This window comes from Megalobrama amblycephala, linkage group LG13 (genome assembly GCF_018812025.1).
Source record: "Megalobrama amblycephala isolate DHTTF-2021 linkage group LG13, ASM1881202v1, whole genome shotgun sequence".
In the NCBI taxonomy this organism is placed as follows: Eukaryota; Metazoa; Chordata; class Actinopteri; order Cypriniformes; family Xenocyprididae; genus Megalobrama; species Megalobrama amblycephala.
In genome coordinates, this window is record NC_063056.1 from 14,765,336 (window position 1) to 14,781,834 (window position 16,499).

Genomic DNA, 16,499 nt, shown 5'->3' on the forward strand with positions numbered 1-16,499 from the left:
TTGGGATGAAGGAAACCTATACTCAATCAGGATTCAGAAGCTGTTTTTCTTGATGCTGTGCTGCTATTTGACTATTTGAAGGACTAGCTGCCTATTCCTAAGATCAAGAGTTCAAACTGGAGAAAAACAAATAGAAGCTGACAAAACCGATTTTGCCCCTTAAATGATTCTCTTTAAAAGAGGATCCACTACATGGGAGCAGAATTTCATTTTAAAATCAATCTCTCTCTTGAGTTTTGTAAAGCTTTCTTATATTAAAATGTTAATCTGTTTTGGGATTGTAATGATTTTCTAATAGCTTTGAACATGATATGCCAGCCTATACAACCTATAATATAATATCAGTAAAAACATGGTTGGACAAATTTTAGAATGTAAGAAGATACTGGAATTCAAAGAAATTAAACACAGGAATTTCTGAACAAAACAAATAATTTTCATTCAGACATGTATACTTATTAAGCAACTTCATATCAGATTTTAATCTATAATATATTTACTCAAAGCATTCTGGGAAATGTGTTATTCCACCATTGTTCATAAAATTAAAATTATTGAGAAAAAAATGTATCTATCTATATATAACAAGTTTCTCAATAACTTTATATTTGGAATATATATATATATATATATATATATATATATATATATATATATATATATATATACTGCGTTCCAAATTATTATGCAAGAGACAAATCAGTAAGATTTCTGTACAATAAACATTCAGATTTTAGTTTTTCTAAGAAAATGTGTGTTCGTTTATTTATCCATGTCTTTTTAGATAACTGGTATCAATCTCAGATAAAATAATTTGCCAGATCTATGGAAACCCTACTTAGAGGTTGTTCTACATTATTAAGCAAGTCACAATTCTCATGCAATATGGGGAGGAAGAAAGATCTTTTTGAAGATGAAAAGCATGAAATGGTGCAATGTTGTGCAAAAGGCATGAAAACAACTAATAGTGTGTGAAACTGAATGGAGATTATCGAATTATCATAAGATTTGTGAGTGATTTAGAGCACAGCAGAACTCGGTCAGATAAAGGCTTATTGAGGAAAGTTCCTGTCAAAAAAAAAAAGCCAGTGTTGAGCAGCAAACAGGTATTTGAAGCTGCTGGTGTCTCTGGAGTCTCAAGAAGCTCTCCATGCAGGCTGGCATTTGTGCGTAAAGATGCATTTCAGCCACTCCAAACCAAACCTCACGAAGAGAAACATTTACAGTGGGTTTAGAAATACATGAAGACTCATTTTTAAATAGTTTTATTCACTGACGAATGCCGTACTACAATGGATGATCTAAATGGATGGATTTCTGGATGGTTGGTGAATGGCCACCACGTTCCAACAAGACTGCGACGTCAGCAAGGAGCTGGTGGGTGATGATTTGGGCTGGAATATTGGGAAGTGAGATGGAGGGTATTAAAATGACTTTTTCAAGATATCTGGAGTTCATAACTGGCCATTTTCAGCTATGGTATAAAAAGGAGGATAGTGCATAGTACAATGCACTATTGTACAATGCACTATGCACTATCCCATGCTGCAAAAAAAAAACACCACAGCAATAAAACAGTTTGAAAATGTATTTCTACACCCACTGTAAATGTTTCTCTTTGTGAGGTTTGGTTAGTGGTGTCTAAAATGCATCTTTACGCACAACTGCCAGCCTGCATGGTGAGGTTCTCAAGACTCCAGAGACACCAGCAGCTTCAAATACCTGTTTGCTGCTCAACACTGGCTTTTTTATAGCTGCCCTTTTAATACAATAATTTTTTTGACAGGAACTTTCATTAATAAGCCTTTATCTGACCGAGTTCTGCTGTGCTCTAAATCCCTCACAAATCTTATGATAATTCGATAATCTCCGTTCAGTTTCACACACTATTAGTTGTTTTCATGCCTTTTGCGCAACATTGCACCATTTCATGCTTTTCATCTTCAAAAAGATCTTTCTTCCTCCCCATATTGCATGAGAACTGTGACTTGCTTAATAATGTGGAACAACCTCTAAGTAGGGTTTCCATAGATCTGGCAAATTATTTTGTCTGAGATTGAAACCAGTTATCTAAAAAGACATGGATAAATAAACAAACACACATTTTCTTAGAAAAACAAAAATCTGAATGTTTATTGTACTGAAATCTTACTGATATGTCAATTGCATAATAATTTGGAACGCAGTGTATAAGTTTGGAAACATTACTATTTTTAATGTTTTTGAAAGAAGTCTCTTATGCTCATCAAGCCTGCATTTATTTGATCAAAAATACAGAAAAAACAGTAATAATGTGAAATATTATTACAATTTAAAATAAAGGTTTTCTATTTTAATATACTTTAAAATATTTTTTTTTTCTGTAATGCAAAGCTGAATTTTCATCAGCCATTATTCCAGCCTTTTGTGTCACATAATCCTTCAGAAATCATTCTAATATTCTGATTTGATACTCAGTTATTATCATTGTTGAAAACAATTGTGTTGCATAATATTTTTTGGAAACTGTGATACTTTTTTCAGGATTAATTGATGAATAAAAGGTTAAAAAGAACAGCATTTATTCAAAATATAATTTTTTTCTAACAATATAAATCTTTACTATCACTTTTTATCAATTTAACACATCCTTGCTGAAAAAAAGTATTAATTTCTTCCAAAAAAAAAGAAAGAAAAAAAAATACTGACCCCAAACTTTTGAACAGTAGTGTATATCGTTACAAAAGATTTAATTTAAGATAAGATTTAATACGCACTTTCGTATTCTTCAAAAAAGCTTATGCTGTATGCCCTACGCCTTCCTTAATCAACTTACGGAACGAACGCGGCGCCAGTTCCATTTTTTCCGTAAGTAGAATAGGGAAGGCGTAGGACATACAGCGTAAGTTTTTTTTTAAGGATATGAAAGTGCGGTTTTGGTGGAACCACTTGGAAACCGATAATTTGTTTATATAAAGCATATACATTAACATTTTTTTTTTCGAAAATGACAGAACGTTTCGTTAGATAAGACCCTTATTCCTCGTCTGGTATTGTTTAAAGCCCTTTGAAGCTGCACTGAAACTGTAATTTTGACTTTCAATCATCTGGAGGCCATTGAAGTCCACTATAAGGAGATTAATCCTGGAATGTTTTCATCAAAAACCTTAATTTCTTTTTTAAACTGAAGAAAGAAGGACATGGACATCTTGGATGAGATGGGGGTGAGTAAATTATCAGGAAAATTTTATTTGAAAGTGAACTAATCCTTTAAAAACAAAGTTCATCCACTCTCTCCTAATTTTGGGATCAGAAGGAAGGCAATGCAAAGACTGTTTTTCCACAACTTGGCACTGCACAGCGTCTTGCTGTCTTCGGAGCCATCTTTAACGTTTAGTTTCTGGGTAGACCTGCGTATGCCTCTCTCGTTATTTACCTATTACATGCGCGAATCGGTGGGTGGGGCTAAACAGGCAGTTATGTTGAGGCAGGTGTTGATCTTCTTCTGTGGTGGCGGTGTTTAGCCACACTATTACGTAATAAAGTGGCACATTCCACAACCTGACTTTTTGGCAGATTGGCTTTCAATATAAGCAGTTTTTAGACTAACAAGAAAGTTTTGAGTTCTGAACTCAATGTTTTTATAGTACAATGACCTCTTATATGTCAAAAGATCATGAAAATTTTAATTTCTCAGTTCATGACCCCTTTAAAGGCAAAATAACCTCCTAGTGCTACTTTAATATGAGGGTAAAGAAAAAATCTACTGTTCCATCATAACGTAAAATGTTCCGGTAAAACTGCAGCAAAATTACAGTATGCATCAATCTCCACTAATGCTCCTCCTGTGACCGCAGAACATTCTGAGGTCAGTGTAATACTATAATTGTTGTGATACCTTTAAGTGATAAATGTTTTCTTCAGCATCCAGATCAATGCACTTGGCTTTCTTCTTAATGGCCATGACGGACAGCCCCACATCAATGCAGCCGTGGAGCTTGCCTTTTTCGACCTGCACACAGCAGAAGGTTTGACCTATAAATATCAGCGTTACCTCATATATCAATACAACATTGTTACTCTGTTGCAACACACTCAAATTACTACTGAGCAAATGTGTTGCTCTTGGTTTGAATAATGATTCAAATTGAATTCTTGGTTTTGTTTTTCCATAAATAATCAAATCTACTGCATCCTTTACACCAAAAATACAACAGATAGAGTGAGATAGCCCAAGTAATCCCATCTTACTGTGGCTATTTCATAGATTTGCATTAGTGACATAAAAGTAGGGGTGAGAATTGTGAAGAACTTATGGATTTGGTTCCTTAACTGTTCCATTAACAAATCTCTTTTAGTATTTATAAGGAATAAATATTTGAAAAAAGTAAAGTGATTCAGCATCATATTGTGCATTCAAAACAGTGGTTTTCACAAAAAGGTGACGAGTTTGCAGTACTGTAAAATTGTCAATGATCCATTCTCACAGGCACATTCGACTAGTGGCCTTGATTTAGAGGCTAAAAAAGCCCCAGATAAATCTGAAAGATATATAGCAGGTTAATTACGTACTTTCATTATACTTTAATGCCCTGGCCATAAGTGTCCACTTCATAATGCTGCTTAAGAGGGCAGATTGTAGTGAGGGAAGGCAAGCACGGCACGGTGGTAGTGGCATAACAGTTTCTGTTATGAAATTTACGCACTTGCAAACTATCGGCTGTCACACCCTGAGGAAATTAACCTTGATTTTACATTCCCACAGCTAGAGGCTTTATCAGCAGGAAACATGTATTGATGGAAAGATGGAGGATGAAGACCTCTGAAGATTGCTGGAGCTCTGTAAAGACTTTCATGAAGGAGAACTAACCACTAAAAGTCCTAAGTGCTTTAGTTCAATGGATTGAGTGAATGTGTGTGTATACAGTATTTATATACGTGAGGCCTTTTAGACTCACATCAGCTGCGCATTTGGCGTACTTCAAAATGCCCTTGTCCAAGTGGAAGAATCTCTGTGAAAAAAGAAGCACAAAGAGGAGAGGACAGAGGAGAAACTTGGGTCAGATTTTTTCGGTAAATGATGAATGTCCTCTCAGGGGACGCTAACACACTCTTGATGAATGAGAGGCTGTATATCACTGTGCCTCTTTTCTGTCTATTCTTGTACACACTCTTTTTGTTTGAAGGGGTATATGTGTATTTTCAAGGCAAATAAACCTTAGAATGGCATACTTAGGGTTGTATCTGCACATTGAATGGCATGAGAAAGTATTTTAGCATCAAAAAAGAAGTGTTTGTGTGCTTAAATTGAACAAAATGATGCACAGGTAGATCATTCATCAGCAACCCAGAGTCTATCAGTGTGAGCACAATGTGTTCAGACAGGTTAGCACAGATCCACTCAGCTGCTTTGAGATGTAATACTGAAAATTTCTGCAATTCCACTTTTTCCAAATATTTTGAATAAAACATTGGTAGAGGCATGACAATTTCCCACACATACCTTGTGCCAACCTTTCATGGGCCATTTTCTTTTCTTCAGCATGTAGCCGGCCTGCTTCTCTGGCTCTTGAACAATGGAAAGACCACCACGCAAGCCCTCGACGATCTCCCAGTTGTCCTGTACAATTCAGTTCAATACATATTTACACTGCACAATGAAACACAACGTTGTATATGAGTTGTCTCGAAAATATGGGTTATCAAAATACATCTTATGAAAAAATGGCAATTAAATAAAACATTTGACCATAACTGGTAGAGATGTCATTTATACTGCAGTAAATATAATTAGCTGACAATCATTAGGCAGGACTGCTTTGCATTATTTACACATGAGAATGATGAAAAAACATGCAATGTGAAAATAGTCAACCTTTCAAGACAAAGACATCACTTGCGACTGCCAAGCACCTCAACACATTAATATGAAATAAGGGTTACACTTTATTTCAAGGTGTCCTTGTTTCAGTGTAACTACAGATTTACTGAGTAATATTAATTAACCACATGTACTTTTTTATTTTTTATTTTTATAGCACATTTAAAAACAACATGAGTTGGCCAAAGTGCTTTCCATTAAAACAACATTCCAACACCATAAATAACAAAAATACAAAAACATAAAACACCAAACCAACTACTTACTATAAGGGTTACATTAGGGTTTGGTTTAGGATCATACAGGTATATGATTTTGGTCGTACCGCACTGTCCTTATTTGTGTGTGAAATAATGTAGAGATTTGTCAATTTTAATGAAGATGCATAATAAATTTACAGAAAGTGATTTAATAGGTCATGAAGGCAGCAGGCCTAGAAAATGGAGTTGATGCAAGCTTATGATTCCCCTTATTTAGGAACACAGAAAAAAAAAAAATCAATCAACTCATCCCAGTATTCAACTTATTTATAGGTTTAGAGCTCCTGCACGTATTGTCATTTCTTTAGATCACAAACTGGAAATATTTGTGAATAAAAAGCAGTGTAAAAAGAAAATACTGAATTTAGGATAAAATTCAGAACCAACACAAACCATATATACACATTACCATTGAAAAGTCTGGCATTTATTCTACAAAGATATATTAAATTAATCAAAAGTGATATTACAGAAGATATAATTTCAAATAAAAGCTGTTCTTTTGAACTGTTGGGGGGGAAAACACGGTTTCCACAAAAATATGAAGCAGCACAAATGTTTTCAACTGTGATAATAACAAGAAATATTTCTTGAGCACCAAATCAGCATATTAGAATGATTTCTGAAGGATCATGTGAAACTGATGACTGGATTATCAGCCGCTGAAAATTCAGCTTTGCCATCACAAGAACAAATTACATTTTAAACCATATTAAAATAGAAAAAAAGTTATTAACTGTAGCATTATTTCAATATATTAGTGTTTTATTGTATTTTTGATTAAAAAAATGCAGCCTTATTGAACATTAAAGGATAAAAAAATTTTACCTGATAATTTACTCACCCCCATGTCATCCAAGATGTTCATGTCTTTCTTTCTTCAGTCGAAAAGAAATTAAGGTTTTTGATGAAAACATTCCAGGATTATTCTCCTTATAGTGGACTTCAATGGCCTCCAGATGGTTGAAGGTCAAAATTACAGTTTCAGTGCAGCTTCAAAGGGCTTTAAATGATCCCAGACGAGGAATAAGGGTCTTATCTAGCGAAACGATCAGTCATTTTCGCTAAAAAATGTAAATGTATATGCTTTATATAAACAAATGATCACCTTGCATGTGCTTCCGGCAAAACCGCACTTTCGTATTCTTCAAAAAGCTTACGCTGTGTGTCCTACACCTTCTCTATTCTACTTACGCAACGAACACGACGCCAGTTCTGTTTTTTTCCGTAAGTAAGTCACCACGAAAGTGTGGTTTTAGAGGAAGCACGTGCAAGGTGATCATTTGTGTTTATAAAGCATATACAGTTATATTTTTTCGAAAATGACCGTTTGTTTCGCTAGATAAGACCGTATGTCCTACGTCTTCCCTATTCTACTTACGGATAAAAATGATTCTGGCACTGCGTTCGTTCCGTAAGTTGAATAGGGAAGGCATAGGACATACGTAAGCTTTTTAAAGAATGCGGAAAGCGGAAGCACGTGCAAGACGATAATTTGTGTTTGTTAAAGCATATACAGTTGTATTTTATTTTTTTTTAAATGACTGATCGTTTCGCTAGATAAGATCCTTATTCCTCGTCTGGTATTGTTTAAAGCCCTTGAAGCTGCACTGAAACTGTAATTTTAACTTTCAACCATTTGGAGGCCATTGAAGTCCACTATAAGGAGAATAATCCTGGAATGTTTTCATCAAAAATCTTAATTTCTTTTTGACTGAAGAAAGAAAGACATGAACATCTTGGATGACATGGGGGTGAGTAAATTATCAGGAAAATTTTATTTAAAAGTGGACTAATCCTTTAAATTTTTTCTTACAGCCACTTTCTATTTTGTGAAGCTCAACAATCTTTTGCTGCACATCAGAACTATATTCTTTGGTTTTACTCATTGTAATGAACGATTAAGGGAATTTGGCCTTTCATGATTCCTCATGTTCATATTCCTGTGGAACAGGAAGTCATGGCTGGACAATGTCATGCTCCTAGTCACCCTGGTGTGCTAAAAAAAATGTAAATATGAATGGGAATATACTTCAGAGATATTTTACTAGGGGGTAAAATATAATTTTACTATTTCTAGGGGTGCCAATAATTATGGCCAACATGTATTGGAGAAAAACATTTTTTTTTATAATGTGAGTTTCCCCCCACTTTCAATTGTTTTAATTCGATGAAAGGTTAGAATTTTGTGAATTTTTTGAATGAAAGATCAAAAGGATAAACAATGCAGATTTATTTTCACAGCCACCTTTGCTCATATTTACCAAGGGTGCCAATATTAGTGGAGGGCACTGTATAACAAATTTATGTGCATACACTGTTAGCAATCAGGTGGGAATTAGAGAAGAGAGATATTCTCTCTATTATTTAGAGCCCTGACAGACGGGACATAAATGTGGGTCTCCATTCTCCCTCTTCAGCAAACTCTGTCTCTTCCTCAAGGCAAGAGCTGCACTGCCCAAACACAATCTCAGCAATTCACTACATCAAGGACAACATTCAAAGAGACATTTCTATATTGCCAAGGACAAAACCCAAACATGCATTAAGAACCACAGAGTGAGACTAATGAAACCAACTGCTCTTACACAACATTTCAAATCAAAGAGCAAACACAACCTTCAAGGGAGTTATGACAGTGAAAGAGCCCAGCTGATCACCCTGGTGAAAAAGAAGTACACTTTAGCATACTTTTAAAAAGAGTACTTATTACAGAAATAATGTTTTATATATAAATAATATATTCTTTAGAGTGCTTTAGAGGGAAAAATGTCTGTTGTTCCCCATGTTGTGACACAAAGTATACAGTTAGTATGCAGCACTCTCAGAAAGTATTTATTTGATAGATAGTTCTGTTAATGAAGGCATCAGATCACCTGCTGGGATTTCAACCCTCTTTGCAGTATAGTTCAAACTCTACACAACATAATTCCATGATGTTGGTATTGAGAGTAACGTCTGCCACCCGAACAGTGAAACATATCTCCGCTTAGAAGGAGTAATGAGCTTTATAATGCTACCAAATGATGAGATTAGAGATTACAGCCTCATAATCAGGTCAGCGTGTTCATCTGGGGAGAAGGACACCCATCCGCCCTCCGGAGCTCAGAGCATATGAACGCACACACATGCAGGTGTACATACTGTATGCACACAGATATATTAAGCCTATACACAATATAAATAAACCTGCATGAACAAAGTGTGATTAAAGACACGCAACGGTGTCCAAAAGTCTGAGAGCACTTTTGAATCCTGCTGTATTTATCCTTCATTTCCACAGAAGATGATTAGTTTACCACTAATTCATTCACATCAAAGTATCAGGAAGTGTTTTGGGATTGAAATAAATGAAAAAAAAAAAAAAGGGGGCTGCTGAGTTTTTTTATTTATCTGGCACTCAAGGCTCATTTCATAGATCAGTGATATTCATATTTCCCACAGAGTCCTCTGACTGAGAGAAGACAGATTAATACTGTGTTTCAGAACAGCGGGTAATGAGACTGAAGAAGATAAATCAGAAAAGAATAGCCGAGAAATTTTTGGACAAAGTCCAAAAACATTTTGTCCAGTCCATTGCTTTCTGCTTTCATCTGTCATGTCCATCAAGTTTTCATTTGCTTTCAGAAAACTACAAAAAAGAACTCATTTTGAGCAATGTAAATTATTTATATGGTTTTGTTCAATATCTTTTTAAATCACGAAAAGTATCAAGAAAAGTTACGTGATGCTTGTCATCCTAAGAAGTATAAACAGAACATCAGGCATTAAGAACAAACCACAGCTGTTAAATTATAGATTCTCATATCTGCTATATCATATCTAACTAAAAGCTAATGTTTGTGCAGTTGATGCATGTATGCATGGAATTTTTATTTCTTGACATCAAGATTTTAGGTTCAAATTTAAATGATTATAAATACTTTCATATAAATTTATAAGGGTAAATATATTTCAGTCATGACAACCCTTAGTTTTAACATGTTAATGATTATGACAATGTCATTTTATCTGGTCTTAATGGACTAGATCTGCTAAGCATGCTTCTGCTGCTGCAGAGCAAGTACAGAGACTTGCTTCTGTCAATACGTTCACAGATATGCAGCAGCTGCACAAATATACATACATAAAATTACCCATATAGCAGATCTAGAGAGGTGGCGCTGGGGGAGGTGGAAGTTATCAGAGGAACTCTGAGAGCATACTAATGGACCGGCTTACAGAAAACTCTGAATCAGTCTATTTAAATGTTGAGCAAGCAAGCTCATTTGCTGCAGATATATCTGAGACCAATCAGCTTGTGCCATAAAGTAAACAATGTGATTGCTAGCAGATTACATGCCAAGACAGAATCAGTCTGCACCATCAAGAGTTTGCTGGTCATGTCTCAATTCCCTTAAAGAGACAGTTCACTCAAAAATGAAAATTATCCCATAATTTTACTTACCCTCAAGCCATCCTAGATGTACAGTACAGTGATCCTTCAGAAATCATTCTAATATGCTGATCTGCTGCTCAAGAAACATTTAATGTGTACAATTGTACAAAATATTTGTGTACAATATTTTTTTTCAGGATTATTTGATGAATAGAAAGTTCAAAAGAACAGTGTTTATCTGAAATCTAATCTTTTGTAACATTATAAATGTCTTTACTGCCACTTTTGATTGATTTAATGCATCCTTGCTGAATAAAAGTATTCATTTCTTTAATTTCTTTTCAAAAAAATTAAAATTAAAATTCTTACTGACCCCAAACTTTTGAACGGTAGTGTATAATGCTACAGAAGCTTTGTATTTCAGATAAATGCTGTTCTTTTGAACTTTCTATTCATCAAGGAATCCTGAAAAAAAAAAGTACACAACTGTTTTCAACATTGAAAATAATCATAAATGTTTATTGAGCAGCAAATCAGCATATTAGAATGATTTCTGAAGGATCATGTGACACTGAAGACTGGAGTAACGATGCTGAAAATTCAGCTTTGCATCACAGGAATAAATTACTTTGTCAAATATATTTAAATAGTACACAGTTATTTTAAATTGTAATAATATTTCACAATATTACTGTTTTTTACTGTATTTTTAATTAAATAAATGTAGCCTTGGTGAGCAGACGAAACTTCTTTTAAAAACATTAAAAATCTTAGTGGTTCCAAACTTTTGGACTGTACTGTACATGTCTTTCTTCTTCAAGCCAAACACAGAGTTATATTAAAAATATCCTGTCTCTTCCAAGTTTTATAATGGGAAAGAAGCCCAAAAAAGTGCATTCATCCATCCAAATGTAATCCATACTGCTCAAGGCGGTTAATAAAGGCCTTCTGAAGCGAAGCAATGTGGTTTTGTAAGAAAAATATCCAAATTTATAACTTTATAAAATATAATATCTGGCCGTAAGCGAGTTTAGTTCTGGTCAAAGAGTGAACTGTAACACGACACATGATGCACTGACGAACGCAGAAGCGCAGAGGATAGAGCAAAACAAAACACCGGTCATGAATTAGAAGTCGAAAAAGATCATTTTTAAAGAGAAATGTCAGAGGAGCTTGAGTTTGAATCGTGAGAGGCGTCTACTCTCATCTAAGCTCAAACTACACTTACATCCTGCGTTATACACCGGAACTTGACTCTCTCGTGAATGTGTGATAGTGATTACAGTTTATAAAGTTATAATAATGGATATTTTACTTACAAAAACTCACGGTGAGTTCACTTCAGAAGGCATTTATTAACCCTCTAGAGCCGGATTGGATTACTTTTGGATTACTTTTCTATGGATTACTTTTATGATGGATGAATGTGCTTTTTTGAGCTTCAAAAAATGGTACCATTCACTCCCATTATAAAGCTTGGAAAAGCCAGGATATTTTTAATATAACTTCGATTGTGTTTGACTGAAAGAAGAAAGTCATATACACCTTGGATGGCTTGAGGGTGAGTAAATCATGGGATAATTTTTGGGTGAACTATCCCTTTAACTATTGATGTTAATTACCCTTTTGCTTTAAAAAATAATTGTAAATAGTCCTGTGGTGTGGCAAATTAATCTTTAATATTTCATGTATTCTCTCAGTTACTACAAGGGCATATAAATACATGCATAATAAATATAAAAGAATGGTAGACACTCAAAAATGATTTCAAAAATGTTTTGTCTTTGCACTGTGCATTTTTTATGTACTGAATTCTGAATAAAACATTTTTTTCGAATGAACATGTGCAGGCTTTCATGCTTTTTACTATAAAAGAATCAGAAACCATCATCTTAAATGACGCATTTCATGTCACACCACAGGATGTCAATTTCCCAAAATTATTTCACGCCAACTACCTATTTACAGTATCAGCAGGACAAATATTAAACCTGGAATATCAACACTGTCTTAATTGATCTCATACACACTAATACAAAACAGCTGGAAGTCTATGTCTTGTTCATCCTCACTTCATTTGTATTTAATAGTGCTAGTTAGACTTTTTGATTGCTTTGTGCTGTTATACTAAAATTATACATTTCAGTTTTTTCCGGGTTTGGTCGTTTTATCATCCATCAGGTGAAAATCATTCTCTGATAGCTTAGAAAAGCAATACAACACCTCTCCTCAACATGCTAAATGATTTGAGGTTTCTCATCCATTCAAAGGTGCAGGATGAGTTAGATACCAATGTAGCTTATTAATTGTCAAATCACACACAAACTCACCTGTCTGCTGTCATGTTTGGAGGAGGAACTGCTATTGCTGTGAGATGGAGAGGAGATCTTCTGGGACATGGTGGAACTTTTCTCCTCTGAACTCATCTCGTGCTCTCAGTGAGATGGAGAATGTAAAAAAGAAGAGGAAGAGGAGGAACTGGAGGAGAGGAAAAGAGGGAGAACCGATAGCTCAGCAGTTGTGGGTCTCCATTTGCTTGTTCTTCCAAAGCTTTGAGCCTGTGGACAGACGAAGAGAGAAAGAAAGAGTCGATCAGGAGATTTATGAGAAAGGCAACCTCAACATGATGTCAGGCTTTCATCTGTACAGGTAATGAACACCACTCACCCACCACAGGATATCAAATAGCAGAATTATCTGAAAGCATAAAGGCTTGGTCAGCGTGATACACAATCCTAGGGTTGTGCTGAGGAAAGATGCCAGTGTGAAACACTGGACATACTATAGATGTCGTCCACAGATCGTCTCCTACTCACTCAGCTTCTTTGAATTATGATTACAGAGTTATGAAAGTGTGGGGGCTACACTGAACACACACTGACTATGAATCTGTGCTTCATTTATAGCAGAAACAGACGTCAATGATCGCTGTAGTAATCGTCCTTCCTTCCCTGTCTCATCTCGTCCAAACTGCTCTGTCTTCCTCTCAGTGTGGTTCTCACATGAATGGAGAACAAAATGCAAATACCCTCTTGCTTGTGTCTGGGTTTGTTTGAAGTCTTGTGTCACGACAGCACCATATGCATACTCGTGTTACAGCACCTGTACCTAGTGTCAAATAATGGAGTAGGTTACAGGGTGTGGTGTATAAGTCAAACACACACACACACACACACACATATAATATATGTATATAAGGGTATATAATATATATATATATATATATATATATATATATATATATATATATATATATATATATATATATATATATATATATATATATATATACACACAATTCACAAAACTCTGTCACATTAAAGGTGCAATAGGTGATTCTCTACAGAAACATTTTTTGTTATACTGGTTGAAAGTCTCATATCCTGATATTAACGGTCATACTTTTTTAAAATGGTTTTATAAGTGTATTTTAAAAAAAATATAATGTCTGTGGAAGGCGTATGACCAGAAAATGTTCATTCAATTATTATATTTGGTCCGAATTAAATAATACAATGTCCTACCTTCCTGTTAACGTATGTTTTTACATACCCTCGTGCACCCTGTTCGCGCAGACATCATACATCATCATATGCAGTTCATACAGATTACAGACAGACCTCAGTCACGGAGGACCACAAAAAAACAGCAGCCACCTTTTACAGTTCCTACTGAATCAAAACAACAAGCTTATGCTGCATTCATGCCATAACTACCATAATTAAGTGATGGCAACCCGTGACGTTCTAACCGGAGCTGTTCAGTCAGACTCAGAATTATGCGTTTCCATGTCAACAGTATCAACACTGAAATGAATCTGCAGCAATCAGGTACAAGCTCTCTAAAGCCCTGTTTACACTAGTGTGTTTTTGTTTTAAATCGCATAAGTTTTGCTACGGTTACGCCTGTCGTTTACACTACGCCGGTGTTTTCGAACCTCGAAAACTGAGACTTTCGAAAACGCTGCAGACCTGTTTTAGTTTGAAAACGCCGGGGTTGCGTTTCAGTATAAACTTACCAAAACGGAGACTTTTGAAAACGATGGAGTGGCTGCCCATTGTGCAGATAAACTCTGCATTTTTTTTAAAGGTGCTCTAAGTGATCCTGGGTGGAGTAACTTCCTGTTGACGTTCGAAGTGTTGTCAAACAAAACAGAGGCTAGCTAGACCCTCCCTCCTCCTACTCCTCCCCCTCCCCTCCGTGCTTCCTGAAACAGTCATGAACGCGCATTTAAAATCATTCTTGTCGGTTATTGGCTGGAGCATGTTTATTATGTTTCGTGGTCCAGGCTGCACCAGTTTGTTTTTGTTGCCGTTTTCGGAGCTTGTGGCGACTACAGAGACCGCGTTTTTTATACAGTGTGTTCAGGGGACAGGCAGCTAGCGGATAGTGAGGAGATGTTTGCTGTATGTGACAAAAAATGTTTTGGCCTAAAAACGTGTGACATCACTTAGAGCACCGTTAATACTACAGCTATCCAAATGAGCAAGAGGCAACTGTTTACACTTGTACTCGCATTCCCAGTGTGCATGAAAAATCACGTGACATGCATTTTCGGCCCTGTAGTGTAGACGAAGATCGTTTTTTTTTTATTTTAAAAAGCCATTTTAAAACAAAAACGCACTAGTGTAAACGGGGCCTAAGTTGTTTACGTTCATTATTATTGTAATGTTATGTGCTTTGAGACATGAGGTACTTTAACGGCGTGTTCTTGTGACGCTTTGCAGAGAGCAGCTGTGTGTGTGCGCCTTTATGTGTTTTGGAGAAGGCGTGGCTTCAGATGCCATTTTGCAGGGAGGGTGGGATCATATGTTTTCAATGCTAGCTTTTCCCAGATCACCTACTGCACATTTAAGTTTAAATACACCTATCGGTTGTGATTTAATATAAAAAATGAAGTATTATCCTCACAAATCCTAATATAGATAATGTTTTAACTTTTAAGCCTATTAAATGTTATAAAAATATTTTTGTGTATGTTTATTTGATTATTCACCAACCTACAGACTGATACATCACCAAGGCTGATATATTGGTATTTTGATAATTATTGTGTTGGCTGATTAGTTTTTAAAGGTGCCATCGAATTGAAAATTGAATTTATCTTGGCATAGTTGAATAACAAGAGTTCAGTACATGGAAATGACAAACATTGAGTCTCAAACTCCATTGTTTCCTCCTTCTTATATAAATCTCATTTGTTTAAAAGACCTCCGAAGAACAGGCGAATCTCAACATAACACTGACTGTTACGTAACAGTTGGGATAATTAATATGTACGACCCCAATATTTGCATAATGCCAGCCCATGATCGAGGCATTACACAAGGGCAGCCAGTATTAATGTCTGGATCTGTGCACAGCTGAATCATCAGACTAGGTAAACAAGCAAGAACAATAGCGAAAAATGGCAGATGGAGCGATAATAACATGATCCATGACAACATGATATTTTTAGTGATATTTGTAAATTGTCTTTATAAATGTTTCGTTAACATGTTGCTAATGTACTGTTAAATGTGGTTAAAGTTACCATCATTTCTTACTCTATTCACGGAGACAAGAGCCGTCACTATTTTCATTTTTAAACATTTGCAGTCTGTATAATGCATAAACACAACTTCATTCTTTATAAATCTCTCCAACAGTGTGTAATGTTAGCTTTAGCCACGGAGCACCATCAAACTCATTCAGAATCAAATGTAAACATCCAAATAAATACCATACTTACGCGATTCGACGTTGCATGACGAACACTTTCTAAAGATCTATTTTGAGGGTTATATTAGCTGTGTGAACTTTGTTTATGCACTGTTTAAGGCAAGCGCGGGCTCCGTGGGTGGGGAGCGTGAGCATTTAAAGGGGCCGCAGCCTAAATCCGCTCATATTTAATGATGCCCCAAAATAGGCAGTTAAAAAAATTAATAAAAAAAAATCTATGGGGTATTTTGAGCTGAAACTTCACAGACACATTCAGGGGACACCTTAGACTTATATTACA

General features: G+C 35.5%; 1 protein-coding gene across 3 annotated transcripts in view; it reads right to left on the reverse strand.

Annotated features, from left to right (window-relative positions):
* osbpl3b (oxysterol binding protein-like 3b) overlaps positions 1–16,499 on the reverse strand; it is a 96,147-nt gene that overhangs the window by 36,162 nt on the left and 43,486 nt on the right. For 2 of the 3 annotated variants that reach the window (XM_048152095.1, XM_048152097.1), the window contains exons 2-5: positions 12,829–13,056; positions 5,483–5,599; positions 4,938–4,991; positions 3,878–3,991 (exon numbers count right to left, since the gene is read on the reverse strand). In XM_048152095.1, coding sequence (XP_048008052.1) covers positions 3,878–3,991; positions 4,938–4,991; positions 5,483–5,599; positions 12,829–12,924 — 381 coding nt within the window. In that variant the 5' untranslated portion in view covers positions 12,925–13,056. Of the gene's footprint in view, positions 1–3,877; positions 3,992–4,937; positions 4,992–5,482; positions 5,600–12,828; positions 13,057–13,165; positions 13,569–16,499 lie in introns of those variants that run through there. The other variant, XM_048152096.1, reaches the window with a different exon arrangement.